This window comes from Girardinichthys multiradiatus, chromosome 9 (genome assembly GCF_021462225.1).
Source record: "Girardinichthys multiradiatus isolate DD_20200921_A chromosome 9, DD_fGirMul_XY1, whole genome shotgun sequence".
NCBI classification, from domain to species: domain Eukaryota; kingdom Metazoa; phylum Chordata; class Actinopteri; order Cyprinodontiformes; family Goodeidae; genus Girardinichthys; species Girardinichthys multiradiatus.
This window is the reverse complement of record NC_061802.1, coordinates 22,207,161-22,225,404: the sequence shown is the minus strand read 5'-3', so window position 1 is coordinate 22,225,404 and position 18,244 is coordinate 22,207,161. Positions and strand designations below refer to the sequence as shown.

Genomic DNA, 18,244 nt, shown 5'->3' with positions numbered 1-18,244 from the left:
AAGTCAAAATACTTGAATAATGTGAAAGAGTGTCATACAAATGTGAAATCACCAAAAAATATTAAATCAAATATCACACAGCAGTCTTGTAAAAGCAGTATGGTCACTGTATGTTGCTTTTGTACATTTTAAAACTTCTACAACATAGATTGCAAATCATTGCATCTACTTCAAATAGCTGCCAAATGTAATACTTTGATATGTAGGAATAAGATATTTAATTCCACAACTCTTTTGATAGCAGAGGAATGTGTTTGACCTTCTTTAATTAATTAACTGTGGAAAAACAATCTACCTGAAATAGCAAAAACACGATTTGCTCTATTATAGATAGTTAGATGTATTTTTATATGTATTTTTGTTTTTTAAATGCATGTACAGAAGGAAAAAAAGAAAACACACAATCAAAATTAAAGCTTTTGTCCTCAGAAAACGACAAAATGAAAGCTGAGACTTTATGTCCCATATACAAGACAAATATTTGCATGTTTTCCATTGTAAATAAAATGCAGAAACCCTTGGATCCAGACAGTTATTTGTTTTACATACATACTACTGACATCGGGCTCCCAGCTGTAAAACTATTGTTATTTTATTGTGACACCATATATAGTTTGTGTTTTGTCTAATAAAAACTTTAATGTAAAAAAACAAGGACGGGTCTACGGTTACATACTTTACTACATATGGGGGAAATGACCACAGATGACAGCTTAGTTAACTAAATATTTTTTAATGTATGATTCATTATCAGATTACAGAAAATTATCTGGCAGTTGAATTTAACTAACTTTTTGTTAAAATATTTATTAGCTGGAGTTTCACAAATGAAAAGTTTTACTACATTTCAAATTATTTACATTTTAACAAGTTTGATAACTTCTTTCTTTAATTTTGAGGTTTGGACTGTTTGTTAGATAAAACAAGTGAAGGTTTCACGTTTATACTGGAAACTGTGATCATTTTTACTACTTAAACAATTTTGGGATTTTTTTTTTTTTTTCTTTCACACCGAGAACCAAAACATACAACACTTTTTGTCATGCATGTGAGATAACTTACTAGCCTCCAGTCCATCATGAAAGGCAGTAAATAAATACATACATTTAGCCTTTAAACTAACATTGACTAGACAACATGGACTAGCCTCGATGTTGTATAAGTTTCGAATAACATGTTTTGGAAACCACAGTTTATTTCTTCTTCACCACCTCCTAATTTCTTTGAACAAACAATCTGAAGTATTTTTTTTTTTATTGTATGCCAAATTGAAGTCACAAGTCACTGGTGTTAAAGTTCGAGTCAAGTTCAAAGTCTTTCGGGATTTCATTTAGGGGAGTCTATAGTCATCAAATTTGTGACTTGAGGCTGACTCTGTGTCATGTGTCAAGTCCACACCTCTTTAAATTTCTGTGTATTTATAATTATTATTTTTTGTTTGTTCTGATTAGACATCACTGGTCACAGAATTTCACTTCTGATTAAAAGCAAATGGGTTGGGCAAATAAACGTATTTCCAAAATGCTGCAGTGCACTTTGGAAATATGGTGGAATTAGCACCAGTATATAAAACTGTAAGGCAGACAGTAAGGAATTAATCATCTATAATAATGGGAAAAAGTAGACATACAGTACATAGTGGTAACTATTAACAGACGAAAATAGAAACGAAAGTTCAGTTATTTACATCTTTTTAATACTTATTATTACAATCGTGGAGATGATACGATGATGTAGTCATTTAGTTTTACCTCCTCCATAAGCAAAGTAGATGTTCATGATTATAGAATTGACATATTTGTTGTCATTTTGCAAGACATATGATCGAAATAGAGCAATAATCTGTGTTAATTTGTGTCAGTTAGAGGAACAAAATACTGTATTTTCATGAAGAGGGAGAAATCTAAGTTACAGTAATCGTAACCTAAGGTAATAACCGTTAGTAACCTTTCTTAAACTCTCGCGATGTTTTAAGGCGGAATATTTCGTACTAGTGGGGACGCTTCTGTTGAGCAGCAACGACAGTTTAGGACGGCGGGAGGGAGCAGTTTGTTATGACAATAAACCGGTAAACAAAAGCAACCACTTATTCATCTTTAAGAAAAGTGACGTTTTCGCGTCTCTGGCGGGACGGGTGTTCGTTAAATTAAATGTTTAATAATTTCCAGCGTTTGCGTAAGGAGCTCCAGCCGGCGAATCGCATCAGTTCGCCCGGAGGGTCATCGTCAGCGGCGACACCCTCTGCTCCGTCAGCGACAACCGTTTAGAAAATGACCGGAGAGAAGCTCCGCTCCCTGCGTAAGGACCAGAGGCCGAGCAAGGACGAGGATCTCCTGGAGCCGGACGAGGAGGCTGCCACAGGGACTTTCGCTGTCCCCAAGGCGAACAACAAGAGCAGGGCGAGTAAAATATTCAGCAACCACAAGTTAATTAAGTCACCGTCCACGCAGTCGCAGAATAATGGTAACACCAACAACACACGGACAACATCGGATGTTATTGATGACAACAACAAAAACCCCATCATCAAACCCGGGCTGGACTTTCCGGTGCACGAATGCGTCTTTAAAGGAGATGTCCGACGGCTGTCTTCGCTCATCCGGACACAGAATATCGCTCAGAAGGACATCCATGGTGAGTTTACTTTATTGCTTATGCTTATTGCTTATGTAAAAAAAACCACCAGAATTAAACATTTTTAAGGTACAATGAAGCGTATTTTACTTTTGCTATTGTGCCATCAGTCTCCATAAGTAGGCGAGGCTTCTTCACGCAAGGCCTAAATAACTCCTGATAAAACACTAGTTGTAATCCAGAACTAAAAATGCACCAATTAGTCAGGCAGAGATCGGAACCAGCCGATTCTGATTTGATGGCTCTCAATGCTAAACAAATACTGAAAAATCTGATGCATTCCTCTATCCGCATTCCTCTATCCATTAAATGCATCAAAAATAAACAACTCCCACCGTTTTTACTGTAAAAACACACCAACCAACATGTGCTTTGATACATTTTTATTTAATTTAAAGGGTATGTAATATCATTTTTCCAACTTTTTTTTCAGTTATGATCAGGTTTGTCTGATTTTCTATGCCTAAAGTCAAAAACATAAAAGAAAACATAAAGAAAAACAGTGAAAACAAGAAAGATGAGAAAGCAGGTAAAATTTGCTTTAAAAACTAACTTAAATTTAGGTAGCATTCTGGTACACCACCTGATTTCTGCTCCAGTTCTGACTACCATGGGAATGATTCATGTGGATGTCAGCACTATTTCACTCAAATAGACTTCTTTATAATGTGTAAAAGTATAGCAGTGGTTAATAGAAGCAGCCAAAACTCAAACTTTTCAATATGCAATCAGTCCATGTTTTGTTGAACTGAGGGTTTATATGCACTGGTTTTTTTTTTTTTTTTGTCAAAACGTCAACACCGTTAGTCACTCCTGGTAAACACAATTGGCCCTAAAAAGTAAATTAATGCTAATGCTACAGGTGTAGTGATTGGAGGGGAGGTTAAAATTAGTCAGCAGCTGCCGTCAAACATTCACATAGAGACTAAAATAAGTTGTGGCTACAGGTAATTATCAAACTCAGCCGATTAAAAAGGGATTCTTTCTCTAAATAACACGATCCAGAGACACCAGCAGACATTTCTTGTCTGATAGAGAACACATTGAAAATTAAAAACAGTGGTCAAACAAGGCATTTTCTAAGCTGAGATGATTTATGCTCACAAACATGCACATCAATGGTATATCACATGGTTGAGTACTTCACCTACGTCTGCCACTGGGGGAGACAAACTGGTCTGTTGTCCCAGACCTAGAATAGCGGAGGTGGACCCAGTGTGGAGTCTGAAGAGAGGAGCAGAAGAAAGCGATGTGGTGGGAGGGCTGACAGTGTGAGATCAGGTGTGAAGGAGTTTGTAGTTGTCCCGGGTCCCAGCAAAGCTGTCAGCGGGCCCGACTTCGCCTATCTGTTGTAGTTGGACAAGAATCTATTTGACATTTTTCAATAAAACTTTTCTTTTAAGAAAACTATGTGTTCTCCCTTTCCCGCTGTACACGCCTAAGCGGATCACAAAGACTACTAAATTTGTAGTCTTTGTGAAGCACTTTGGGATTTTTATCAGTGAAAGGTGCTATATAAATAAACATATTTACGGTTTACTACATCATTATCCATGTGTAGTACACTCCAACTTTTTTCATAGGCTTGGCTTCAAATGCTTTTTTTAGTCAGAAAAGTGTGTTTTAAAAGCATGTAGATACTTAGAAAGCAATGGGAATCCTTGTTGTAATTTCTTTGTTATATATTTTTTGGATGTTTATTTTCTAGCTATAAATGTGATATTTCCTCTTTACTAAAAATCAGATAATGTTAGGGACATATGTTGACAAGAAATTTTAATCTTGTAATTCCTTCATTTCTGTTGGGTTCAAAGTACTACCTGTATCAAAGAAACTTCAGCACTTTTTTTCCTCTTATGAGTAATGTTGCTTAGAAAGTAATAGGAATTTGTGAAAATCGGTATCAACAAGTCAGACATCAAGAAAACTCTTTATCGGCCATCAAAAGCCTGATCAGTGCATTTCTCTGTACACTAGTTCCTTCTGATTATGATGATAGACGTTGTGTAAGAGGCTTTCCCTTCCAGGCAGTCGCATATCACTTCCCAGCAGCGAAATGAACAAGTTATCAGTCATAGAAACTTGATAAAAGTCACCTTATTTATAAGTTTATAGATGATATGTTAAGGTGTGTTTCACAAAACCTTGTTAATTGCAAGCTCATTGCAGTTGTTTAGGGCAAAGTCTAACAGATAACAACATAGTTTCCAAATAAACCCCTCTCTGCCCTAAACTGGACTGACAGCAGGACAATATTGTCTTGTTTGGGCTCACATGCCAACAGAGAATTTGGTCCCTACTTGTACTAAATGTCAACACAGGAATGTGCTCTTATATGGCTTAATTCAGCAGGGTGTCTGACAGGAAGGTGTTGTTGTGGAACCCAAACCTCCGTGTCGTAGGTCGATCTGGTTTGGCTACTTTTTGAATGTTAATCCCCATTTTAGTTCGGCTCCTGACAGATCATTGAAATTGGTTGGTTTTTTTCTGTTATGTAATACCAAATTTAAATAAAATAATCACACAGAAAGGCAGTTTAATTACTTACACAAACACTGACACACAATTGGAAATTAATTCTTGAGGTTTAACTGTTTCTCATGACTCAGTGTCCTGCCGCCTCTTTGCCAATTCTTTACCCATATCATATCTGACCATTGCCATTTGGTCCCTTCCTGCCTCCATTTCATATTTTAAAGGAAAACATTTCATGTCCATTTCCTATATCCACGGCGTTTACGTTTTTTTTTTGTGATTTAGGTAAATATTTTTCTGAAATATGAAAATAAATATTCAATTAATTACTCAAACATAGGTAAAATTTTATTGAATTGGAAATTATCACCTCATATTTTGTATTACACTTTATTTGTATTTATTTTGGCTCTGGTATCTGATTTGACAACCAACCAAAGAGATATGACTGAAAATATTAAGAAGGTTATGACCCCTGAATAAACTAAAATGTTAAGTGACCTTGTGCTGGAAGATATTGTTTGCTGGAGACATGAAATCACAGTTTCTTACAGCAAACAAAATAAGTAGAATATAGAAAATTATTTGAAGTCTATTGTGGTCATAGTGGCCAAATTTGTTTAGCATAGTAGCCCTCTTTCAGCCAGCTGACTGGCAGTGGTAAGCAACATGTGGGGGAGAGGCAGCACGGCATTACTCTGGACTTTCTCTGGTATCTCAGTAAAATGAGTTAGACTGTAGGAAAAGTATGATTTGAAAAGTATTTTTGAGAGTAACTTTTTGAAAACCTCCGTATATTGACCTCTTAACCTCAGTAACCAGCCCATGCCTAGTTATGTTGCTTGTGGGCTCCCTCACTTAGACAATGCTTTAGACTTCCAGCTAAATTGACAATTTCTAATCATTTAGATTGGGTCCCTCTTGAAAAGTTACGAATGTTTCGAAAATTCATTTTTGTTCTCTCAAAAACTGCACCTCTAGTCATTTAGAACAGCATCATGTTAGAGTTGCAGCTTGTTTTTTGCACCATATCAGCACCTTCAGGTTTTTAAGACGCTCCTACAGTGAACGCCTGTTCTCATCACTTGTTGTGTAGTAGAATCCTTTAGGGAGTTGACCGAGCAGTTTGGCTTTCTCTGAGGCATGTTTTATATCTTGGGGAAAAAGTGAAGCTTTCTTCTACGCATCTGGGAAAAAGTTATTTTTTTTGGGATTATATCTAATGATGATCTTACCATAAAGTGATTATATTCAGTAAACAAGACATACCACCACCAGATAAATTGAGAATAGTTTGTGTTGCAGTTGGTTAACAACTACTGAAGAAGCCTGTCATGGTGAGAGAACTCATAATAGACATTTATTATCATCATATAATTTTGAATTTAGTGTTTTCTGCCTTCCAGTTTAAATGTATAAATTAACCAAACTGTGACTGCTCTATAAATAATGTTCTTGCCTCTGCTCCTTCCTGTTTCTATTAAAGGCTCTATAGAAACTCTGTTTTCTCTCTTCTACAGGAAACACACCATTACATCTCGCTGTCATGATGGGACACAAAGGTGAGCAGTGTTTAAAAAACAGTCTCTGCCAGTGTATTTTTGTTTCTGACTGACTGACTGACTGTTTGTGGCTTTGTGAATGAAGATGTCTGTAAGCACATATGACATCTGTTTGTGTTTTGCTTTGTTTCTGTTTTGTTTTCGGGTTGATTTTTCTGTCTCCATGTGTCTGTCTAAGCACCACCAGATATTTGTGACAGATCACCACAGAAATCCCAGATGGCTAGATGCTTATGCATGAGTGAATGGGTGTTAAGAATAACCGCGTGGATCTCTATTGTTATGATTTTCTATTATGATTTTCTAGAAGATAATACTGAACTGAGAATTCTGATACTGCTCATATATCCACCGAATTTCTTTAACTCATGATGCCTGGCGTGGAGTAGCTGTGCGACTACCAGACCACCATTTTTACATATAAACAAATACTTACAATGTAAGTAAATACATATAAAACAATGATGGAGCATAAAATATTTGACTCGAAGTTGGATAATATAATAGGGGTGCATAATTTCAGGAAAATATATAATTGGTACTATTACTATTTTTTTTTAAACTATTTTTACTATTACTATAATTGGTACTAATACTATTTCTCAAAATTGCAATTGTAATATGAGTAAAGATTAACACACATTTTTCTTTTCTTTCTTTACCATTACATAATGTCCTCGCCATCCTCCATGAGCTTTAGCCTCCCAGCTACTAAAAATAGATCAGGTGTGGGCATTATGGGCAGTTAGTCTATCCAATAGGTCAAATATGTTATCAATATGCAGAGCAGGAACGCATGTCACCTAAAATATAGTGTTCTACCAAATATTGTGTTCAAACAGTGCTTTGCGATCATGATTTTGCATTCAATAGATTGTGCAGCTTCATAGTAAAATCAGACATGCACCTTCAGCTTTCAAAGATTTGGAGGATGATCTGATAGGCAAGCATATTTAGCTGCTTTGTAAATGTGATTGGAATGGACAGAGAAACTATCTGAAGGTGCAACCGTCCTTAAACCTTCATGAGACTAGTTATATTTTATTGAAAAATGTCAGGCACGACATCATGCATCTCAAGGCAAACGTAAAGAGCTCTAGTACATTAGTGAGTTTCAGTATTAATGTCATTATTATGGGAAACACTAATTCACTATTGAATTATTGTCTGTCATCAAAGGACGAAACCTTATTACTTATTTCTTACACCCAAAATCTTGCCTGATCTGCTTTCAGCAGTGTTGTGGATCCCTTTCAGAAACAGAGGTTTTTTTCTTTAGTGGTTGCTTTGTAAAAGATTTGTACAAATTTACCACTTGGTTTGTAAAAGATTGAAAATTGTATAGATTGTAAATCGCTGGACTAGTCCCATTTCGCCCTGGTTGCATGTTTAAATCACACCTGCTGAAAGCACATCTGCTTAAGCTTAATGTGATTATAGGTGTAGCGGAGAACAGGCAATCATGTCTGGATATGTCCCAAACCTAGTTTGTTCAGTGTCTGCTATTGAAGCATTGGTTTCAATTGATTTCACATACACAAAGGTCAGTTGCTGTCACTGGCATCAGAGCCTTGCCACTACCCTTTTGGTAGCTCAACCAGCCAAGGGACAGTGTTGTCAGATAGGAGGCCATGGCATTGATTGCACTAATGAGGTCGCTTGTTTTCTTGCCTGAATTGCCTTGTCCTCCCGGGAAGCTCAGGCAAGCCAGGCTTAAGGCTACGGCATGAGATCACTGTCTGGGTGTGGCTTCCCTTTTACTGATGGAGAGGACAAAGCCCTCTCTGTGTGTAGCATCACATGTGCATGGGTTTATTATTTGCTAGTGACAATTATGCATATAAGTCACACTGGTGTAAGCACCAATGCAAAAGTGTTATTTTACTGCTTCATTCAGCATAAAAGGGCAATTAAATTATTTATCAGGGTGGTGTTTAGTTTTTATCCAATAACTGTATCTTGAAGACCGTTACTTCATCCACATTCTTTACCCATTGTTAGACAAGCAAAGGCAACACAAAGTGCTTAATAGAAGATAAAAACGGGAGGCAAAAAAAAACAAGATAAAAAAAGGCTTTGCTTCGGATATCAGGAGACCAAACAACACTTGAAAGGGGAGCTGCACCTGCCACCTCTGTTGACCCCAAGCAGCAGTATGGATACAGTGTCTCTCCAACAACTTATGTCCAGTCTAACCAACTGCTAATCTTGCCAATGGGTGATGGTAGTCCCACAACAAGGCTTTGGGTTGTAACTCAGATATGTAACGCCACATCAGATCACATGTTTAGCATTAGACCCACTGCTTCATCGCCTGCAAAAAAGGCTAACTCAACAAAACAAAAAAAAACAAAATGAGAACATATACATCTCCCACTCCTGGCTGAACTTGCTGTATGTAAATAATCGTGTTGTCTAGAGTTTCAAAATTCAGGGGAAGCTTCAACTGTGCCACTCTCACTTATTCAGAATGCATGAGGCCCAGGCCGCTTTCTCATTTATTAAACATGATGAGTATGTAGATGGTTGGTGTAGGATTGTGAGAACATGTTACACTCAAAAGGCAGACGTTGTGGCATGTTTTCATACTGATGTTTAATAAAGGAACAAGTCTGAGCAAGAGCTCAAAAACTTGAATTAGTTCACATTGACTCATAGAATCAACTCAAGCACTTTCCATTACAGACTATTTGTATCTTGAGTACTTGTGTTATTTTCATTAGGTCAAATAGTCACTGGATAAGCTGAGTCCTAAGAAATAATGTGGCTGTACATTATTACCACCTTATTATTATCACCTGAAAGCCCACAATATCTTCTCGACAGCAGTTAGTGCTCCGTTTGCATTTGTTTGCTGCAGCACTCAACGAACTGTAACTGCTTGGCTCAAGGCTGAGACAGAGCTGTACAGATGCCAACATCATAATAAATGATGTCACAACAACGCTGACAGCTGAGCCGGAACAACAGACTTCATTTTTGGCTGGCTGTGGTTTGCTGACAATCTGCCCAGGGATTGGAGGGATTTCTGTGCCGCACTCGGTGCTGGTCTTTGAATAGAAAGAAAATGAGGCTGTCTGGCCATTTATTATTTGTTGTACAACAGTTGCAGCTTTGAGGTTCACTCTAAACATTGTCAATGTGTTCCAGTGACTTCACTGTTTTATTCGCTTGGATCTGGACTCAACTTTTGGTGATAATTAAAGGTGTAACTGTAGTTCCCGTATGGCTCGGTTCATAAAAAGGTCAGCTGTCATCTCAATCCTACATAATCTGTCTGTTCATTCTGTAGTTTAAATTAGTCATTGTGGAGGTGGCTAAAATCGGCCATATTAGAATACACTGGACCTGATGTTTACAATAAGCAGAAACCTGTAGATATTGACTACCGGTCAAACGTTTTACATTCTCTGTCAAAGAATATAAAACATATTTAAAGTTGTTTTCCAATTTTCTGTCTGCTACATAATTCCATATGTGTTCATTCACAGTTTTGATGCATTTAGTGAAAATCTACATATAATGTTAATATTCATGAAACTAGAGAAAACCATTAAATGAGAAAGTGTGTCTAAAACCTTTGACTGGTAGAGTATGTTAACCAGAAGAAGTATAAACATGTCAACCCTCTGTAAAATTCAGCAGATGATGAATCTGAACAGAAAACTGCATGACCTGCAAGTTACCATAGCAACATCAAACATGCTGAGAATATGCTTAGTAAGAAATATTAATGATTTCTAAGTGATTGTTGTGCAGTGCTTTGCAGAAGTATTCAAAACTATTACACGTTTTCACACTTTGTCACATTTTACAACCACAAATGTCAGTGTCTTTATTTAAGACTTTGAGTGATGCATCAAAAAAATGCAATGCATAATTACTTGTGGACGAAAAACTGTACATGTTTTTTTTTACATTTTGTACAAATACAAAATCTGAAAATTGTGGCCTGTATGTTTTCATACCCTTCTATTTGTGAGCCCTAAGTAACATCCAGTGCAACCAACAGTGTTCAGAAATCACCCAATTAGTAAAACTATTCAACCTGTGCATGATTTAATCTCAGTATAAGTACAGTTGTTCTGTGAAGGATTGTTAAAGAACCTTATGAGCAAAGAACATGAAAACAAACAACACAGACACAGCGATCTTAGCAAAAACAAACCCCAGATAATAGATAGTCTGTCTAGTTACTGAAAATATGTTAATTATTTCCATCTCAACAACAAACGTTTGTTTAAAAAGCTGCTTCTGGCCTACGTTAGATGTCTGTTTTGGCAATAAAACGAGTTAGTTGTAGTTTCTTAATGAGTGTGCCACTTTACTGCCTCCTTACCTTCTAAAATATTGTAAAGTTGCATTACAACAAGTGTCATCGAATGTATTTCAGGACCAGGCTGCCTGAATTCAGCATACTGAAATAGTTAGGATGTATTGCAGCTCAAGCAGGTCTTTGTGATGTGTGTATTGCATACACTGATATTGATATATTTGCTATATATCGTGCAGCCCAACTGCAAACCTACCAAGACATGGCATGTAACTGTAGAGGAGCAGCAGAGGTTTGCATCTCGGGTGGAAGAAGATACAGACCTCTGCAGATCGACTTCATGGGGGTAAATAAAGGGCTATCCTGGAAGAAAACCTGTCAGAGGCTGCAAAGCACAAGGTTCACCTTCGAACAACACTAAAAACACCGCCTGAGCTGAAAGGAAATGCTTCACATCAAATCATATTCATATGTTAGAATGGCTCAGTCAAAGTAAAAACCTAAGTCTAGTTGAGAATCTGCGTCAAGAATCAAAAATATCTGTTCACAGATGTTCTCCATCCTGTCTGACTGAACTTGAGCTACTTTGCAATGAAGAATGGAAAAAATGTCAAGTTTTGCGATGTGCAAAGCTGAAAATTGATCAAACTGTTTACCTTCTATCAGTTAATCATTTGCAAGACACGTTTGATGGTTTAATGCTGACTCACATACAGTATGTACTAGTCTGAAATGTGTATGTGAGTACGCATGTGTGTGTTTGTGTACGTGTGTGTGTAAGACAAACAGTTCCTCTCTGTGTGAGTAGCTGTTTTATAGATATGTTTTCTGTGATTATGATTACTTACCTGGCTCATTGTCCTTTTCACAGAGTGTGCCCATTTGTTGCTGGCCCACAATGCACCAGTGAAGGTGAAAAATGCTCAGGGATGGAGCCCCCTTGCAGAGGCCATTAGTTACGGAGACCGACAGATGAGTAAGTATCTAAAACAGACAAGGCAGAAAGACAAAACTGTGAAGCCCTGCTACAGGGTCTTTGTGATCACATAATGTCAGTCAGCCAGCTCGTTTACAGTCATCCTGTGGCTTCAGTCAGATATTTTTTTTCCTGTGTGAAAACCTCAATGGGGCATAGCACAAATCAGTTAAAGGGCCGTTACACATTCCTCCACACTGCTGCCTCCCATCAAGGTTTTTCGCTTCTATGGTTCATCAGAAAGAGGGTGCATTCCTCAAAGTGTTCTGATGAAATGATATTCATTACATATTTCTCTCATTCCTCATAGACTGCTTGTGCTCAAGTTCTACTCTTTAAAATTGACACCCATTTCAAAACTTGAATATGAAATGTTCAGAATATTTTGTTGCTGCAGGTATGCACAGCCCTGTTCTAAAACAAAATTAACTCTTCAGAGATGCAAGGTTAGTTATAATTTTATAGATAGGGTTTGGCTATGAAGGGATTTACAGAAAAAATTATTTAAATAAGGGCCTTGCACTGGTGTTGCACAACAAGCTTCCACCATTGAGAATTATATCGTAATTTTCCTGGCTGATAAATAGCGTATCAGTTGTTTTGCTCTGTCAGATAATACGTCAACCACAAAAAGGCCAGCACTAATGAGCTAAAACGGGCAATGCTTATTGCAAAGAAGTCTGACATAATTATGTTAAATGGATTCTACTTTCATACTTGTGTAATGAGACAAGGACAGTTGTCTAATTAAGTTAATCCTACTCAAGTTGCAACCATAGCTTCACTTAATTACACATATTTACATATGGGATTGCTATCGCTGCCATTTTAGAAATGTCAGAGCTAAAAGGAAAGCACATCACTTTAATAGGAAAATTTGCTAGCGCAGCATGATGTATGGTGAGGTTGTGGTTTTGTTTGTTTTTATTTGCATGCACAAAGCAGGTTTTTATTTTTAGTCTTGTTGGCAATATGCAAAAATGTTGTGCTGCCAGGTTTTGTGTGAAAATAAAAGAATAATGTGAATGTGAGTCGTGGCGGTGGCCCAGGGTTAAAACGCGCGACCCATATTCAAAGTTGTCAACATCCAGCTAAAGGTGCGAAACAAACAGTATCTGTTAAATCTCTTTATGTAACAGATAGCCCCCCAAACACACACACACACCACCACCACCCCCACAATGGTCAAACATAGGGGAGGCAGCTTGATGCTGTAGGAATCTTTTTTTGTTAGCACGATCAGGTATTATATGTTGGGCAATATCGGCATACTCATTTAACCTATTGGATATCCACTGTGCTGTAATAGTTATATTTATTTGTGCTGCGGAAAGGAAAAGTGACAGTATTTCCATCTACATCTGTAAGGCAGCTGTTCTGCTTGTCGCTGAATGAGATGTTGTACAGCTTCAGATTTAAATGCAAAATATAATGAAATTGTACGTGCAAAAAGGAATCGACAACATAGGTATTCAATAAGACTTGAAGTACCTTGCTGATAAGGAGCTGGATATGTAACCACCAAAGTAGCTCTTTGTATTTTTTATTATCATTATTTCAAGCACTTTTTCTCTCTTGGATCTGAGACAAGCCTAAACATTTAGGTGTTTTCTGCTCACAGATGCTATAGGAGGGAGGTGGGAAGCCAAAGGTCTCTGATGCACTTAAACAAAAATCATCGGCCACAGCTGTCCTTGTCAAAGCATAGCCACAGCGTAGCCACAGATGGATATGTTAACACAGCAAAAGGCAGGGACTTGCTTGTGTGATAGGATTTTGTTTAATCTGTGGATCCCCACATCACTGTATTGCAGCTTGTGTGGGTTTTTTTCTTTGTGCATATATTTTAGTTGTCCTATTCCAAGTCTGGATCATATGTTGTTGTTTTTTTACTTTATTCAATAATCGATGGCAGTCCAGCAATTAATGGTGAGACTCTACCCTACATATAGAAGCATGGCTATTGTAATAAGAATATATGAGAACCATGCTGTACGTAAACTGAAGCAATTTTTTTTTCTGTTCAGCAAAATAAATGTCGAGTCCTTGTCAAAGTAAGCCTGGTAGAGCTTTGCATCACAGTTATCCAGTGTGATCTAACTTAGCGTTTGTCCAAGCTTCATCTCGGATGTGTAAACGTAGAAACGTTTGTTTGTTTTACAGACAGACAAACATCCTGGCTTGAATAGGACTGAGATTATTTTCTGCTAGCTCTCTGTTGCAACTGTTGTCCATTCATATAGCTCACAAACCTTTTCTGTGTATATCGATATTTTTAGAGACCATACCAACCTGCATGCTTGTTGTCACTGAGCACATTTGTCTCCCTTTAAGTTTTATTTGTGCTTGAACTGGGAAGCAAAGTGGGCCTCAAAAATAAATGTTGTCATGTGTTATGCTGAAAAGGGCTATTTCTGTCCTAAGTTACTTTTTCACTCACACCGTTAGTTGTCAGCTTTAAGAACTGGTTTAAAGGCTGTCTCAGTGATGTTTAGTGTTATAAGATGGGGAGCAGTTTTTTTTCTATGGGAGTGCCAGGCAGTAATGCTTTCTGCAGAGGAAATAAACCACTAGGCTATACCAGAGCTGTCTACTGAATAGCTGAGGTTGAAAAACTCAAGCAGAGTTTTTCAAATTCTGTCACTTGCTCTCAATAGCCCTTTTCATGCAGCACTTTGAGAAATCTTGAAGCCTCTCTGTTACACACCAGCATCTTATTTGGGGTGGGATGTTTTATGGTTTGAGACCGTTAATTTAGGAAGCCATAATGCAGAACTGGCATGCATGTGTGAAGTAGGACAGGGGACAGTCAACACACTGCTTTTATTAACCGTGCTGTTCTCACTCCACTGATTTTGTAACATGGGCGTAGTTTCTGTACACACATTGATGTACCACTGGACCACCTGTGTTCAGTTTGGATGAATTATAAAAGCAGATCAGCACCATCATACAAACCAGAATGTTATTTATGCAATAATTGGTGCAATGAGTGTTAAAAAGGAAAGTTCCTTATTGTTTTGGGAACTGTCGTTTAAAATTCAAACTAGGCTTTGATCAATATTTAGATGCTATCTTCTGACTTTACGATAAGAAGCATCTGCTGGTTGAAGTTTGATTTAGTTTATGTTTACAGCTAGTTAAGCTACTGAAAAGTAAAGCATTGCAGTATTTCCAGCATCACAATGCATGTTAGTCCCAGTCAGTTCCTGCTTATATATTTGTAGTGAGCACCGATCAGACTTTTTCTGGCTGATACTTTTTCCAGTTTTCTTTGAAGTCTGTGCTACTGATGTTGATTTTGACGGATTCAGATTTACAAGGACTGTGACACAAAAAGGTAAACAAATGTGTGGCAAGTTCCACCATAAAGGTAGTTTAGAGACAAATAACAGGGAAGGAATTATGAGATTATGCATCAAAACACATGTTCCTTACCTTTATTTATTTAAAAAAAATCTTTTTTAATGAAATTCAAATAATTGCTTTTAACTACATGCTGTTGTTTGATGCATTTATAGATCAAAAATGGCGTTTTCAGGGTAAAAAAAAAAAGATTTGTCCTGCACTGATCAGTGCTGATCAAGCTGATTCCGATCTCTGGTTAATTGATTGGCACATCTATAGTTTCATAGCAAATTGGAGACTTAATTCAATGTAAACAATTAATTCAATGTAATAAAACAGAGATGATTATACTTTCCTGGAGATTTCTTCTTGGTAAGATACAGTTGTTGCTTTCTACTGTGACCCCACCCATGCTCAGTATGACAGATGGCTGCACAGTGGATGACTCAATGTAATCACCTTCCTTTCATAGACAACTCTTTATTAATTGCCATTAGAACTAAATGTTGACTGCATTGTGTTATAAGTAGGACTGGACTGTTTACAGTTGAATTTAAATATGCATGAATTATATTGAATTGTTTTGAATATATAATTCTGGATATGAATTGCAGCTGTTTGTTTTGTGAAGTGCCTAGATTGGTATTTTCCGTAAATTGGTGTTGTATATGTAAGCCTAATTACATTTTTAAAGGTCAGCTTTAAATACATGTTCATACATGAAGAGCTTCAGCTGCTATTTGTAGCCAGCATACGCTATCCAGCAAGTAACTATTCTCAGATATTTTGAGACCTTCCAGAGGCAGTTGTTTTATTAGTTCCACTAATTAAATTGTAGCACTTCGAGGTGATGGAAAATGTCTGTTTTCATTACAAGGTAGTAGTGGAACCCATTGATTCAGTCACCTTATTAAAGCCGAGAATGTCTGCCTGTGTTGGCTGAGTTGTCCATGGCCAGATGGTTAGATTGCACGCCTTTCGTTGTCATGGCAAGAGGTGTTGAGGATCAAGAAGAACTCCAACCAGTGCTTGTCAGCACTCATTATGCCAGTCCACAAAGATCCCAACATCCTGTGGTTGTGTCAGGTTCAATTGGCACGTGTGTGCTGTGCTCCAGCTTAGCCCAGTTTTACTTCTGAACCTGTACAACTACATGTGGAGTTGGTGAAACAATAATTATTACTCGTTTTGAACATTGACTGGTCTCCAACCCATTGGAGCCTCTTTGATAGACAGACTACTGATAATTTCAAATATGTATAGAATTTCTTTTAGTCTGATATAAAAGCAGGACACTTTGACTGCCACAGACAGAACTTACATAAACACATGATAGTCAGATGTGAATCCCTCTTTTTCCAGACTGGGTTAAGGGGCTGTGAATGTTTGATAATGTGACTGCTCATGGTTAAAAGTCTGCATGACTATGCCTCTCCCCCTGGTCAATAAAGAGGTTAAAGGCAAAGCGTATTACCAGTAAGCCTCATATCTGCCAAGTTTGTTCCCTTTGAACTTCCTGGAGTTTTTTGTTCCCTGCAGGCAGAGCACCACATTTGATTAGAAGAATCAAGTGTCCCATCTGACGGCAGAAAGTTGACCTATGTCTCAGGAAAAAAATTACATTGTTGTGCATTGTATCTGAATGCTCTCTGTACCATGTTTTATTGTCAGTCATGTTCATGGAGAAACTGTTAGTTTTGTTACAGGGGTTGGACAATGAAACTGAAACACCTGTCATTTTAGTGTGGGAGGTTTCATGGCTAAATTGGACCAGCCTGGTAACCAGTCTTCATTGATTGCACATTGCACCAGTAAGAGCAGAGTATGAAGGTTCAATTAGCAGGGTAAGAGCACAGTTTTGTTGAAAATATTGAAATGCACACAACATTATGGGTGACATACCAGAGTTCAAAAGAGGACAAATTGTTGGTGCACGTCTTGGTGGCGCATCTGTGACCAAGACAGCAAGTCTTTGTGATGTATCAAGAGCCACGGTATCCAGGGTAATGTCAGCATACCACCAAGAAGGACGAACCACATCCAACAGGATTAACTGTGGACGCAAGAGGAAGCTGTCTGAAAGGGATGTTTGGGTGCTAACCCGGATTGTATCAAAAAAACATAAAACCACGGCTGCCCAAATCACGGCAGAATTAAATGTGCACCTCAACTCTCCTGTTTCCACCAGAACTGTCCTTCAGGAGCTCCACAGGGTCAATATACACGGCCGGGCTGCTATAGCCAAACCTTTGGTCAATTATTCCAATGCCAAACGTCGGTTTCAATGGTGCAAGGAGCGCAAATCTTGGGCTGTGGACAATGTGAAACATATATTGTTCTCTGATGAGTCCACCTTTACTGTTTTCCCCACATCCGGGAGAGTTACGGTGTGGAGAAGCCCCAAAGAAGCGTACCACCCAGACTGTTGCATGCCCAGAGTGAAGCATGGGGGTGGATCAGTGATGGTTTGGGCTGCCATATCATGGCATTCCCTTGGCCCAATACTTGTGCTAGATGGGCGTGTCACTGCCAAGGACTACCGAACCATTCTTGAGGACCATGTGCATCCAATGGTTCAAACATTGTATCTTGAAGGTGGTGCCGTGTATCAGGATGACAATGCACCAATACACACAGCAAGACTGGTGAAAGATTGGTTTGATGAACATGAAAGTGAAGTTGAACATCTCCCATGGCCTGCACAGTCACCAGATCTAAATATTATTGAGCCACTTTGGAGTGTTTTGGAGGAGCGAGTCAGGAAACATTTTCCTCCACCAGTATCACGTAGTGACCTGGCCACTATCCTGCAAGAAGAATGGCTTAAAATCCCTCTGACCACTGTGCAGGACTTGTATATGTCATTCCCAAGACGAATTGACGCTGTATTGGCCGCAAAAGGAGGCCCTACAACATACTAATAAATTATTGTGGTCTAAAACCAGGTGTTTCAGTTTCATTGTCCAACCCCTGTAT

The 18,244-nt window shown here is 38.0% G+C and overlaps 1 protein-coding gene across 2 annotated transcripts in view; it reads left to right on the top strand.

Annotated features, from left to right (window-relative positions):
- The first annotated feature begins 1,975 nt into the window (after positions 1–1,975).
- ankrd13c (ankyrin repeat domain 13C) overlaps positions 1,976–18,244 on the top strand; it is a 33,313-nt gene continuing 17,044 nt past the window's right edge. Inside the window, exons 1-4 of one of the 2 annotated variants that reach the window (XM_047375173.1) lie at positions 1,976–2,068; positions 2,169–2,634; positions 6,630–6,671; positions 11,816–11,920. In XM_047375173.1, coding sequence (XP_047231129.1) covers positions 2,271–2,634; positions 6,630–6,671; positions 11,816–11,920 — 511 coding nt within the window. In that variant the 5' untranslated portion in view covers positions 1,976–2,068; positions 2,169–2,270. Of the gene's footprint in view, positions 2,635–6,629; positions 6,672–11,815; positions 11,921–18,244 lie in introns of both variants that reach the window. The other variant, XM_047375175.1, reaches the window with a different exon arrangement.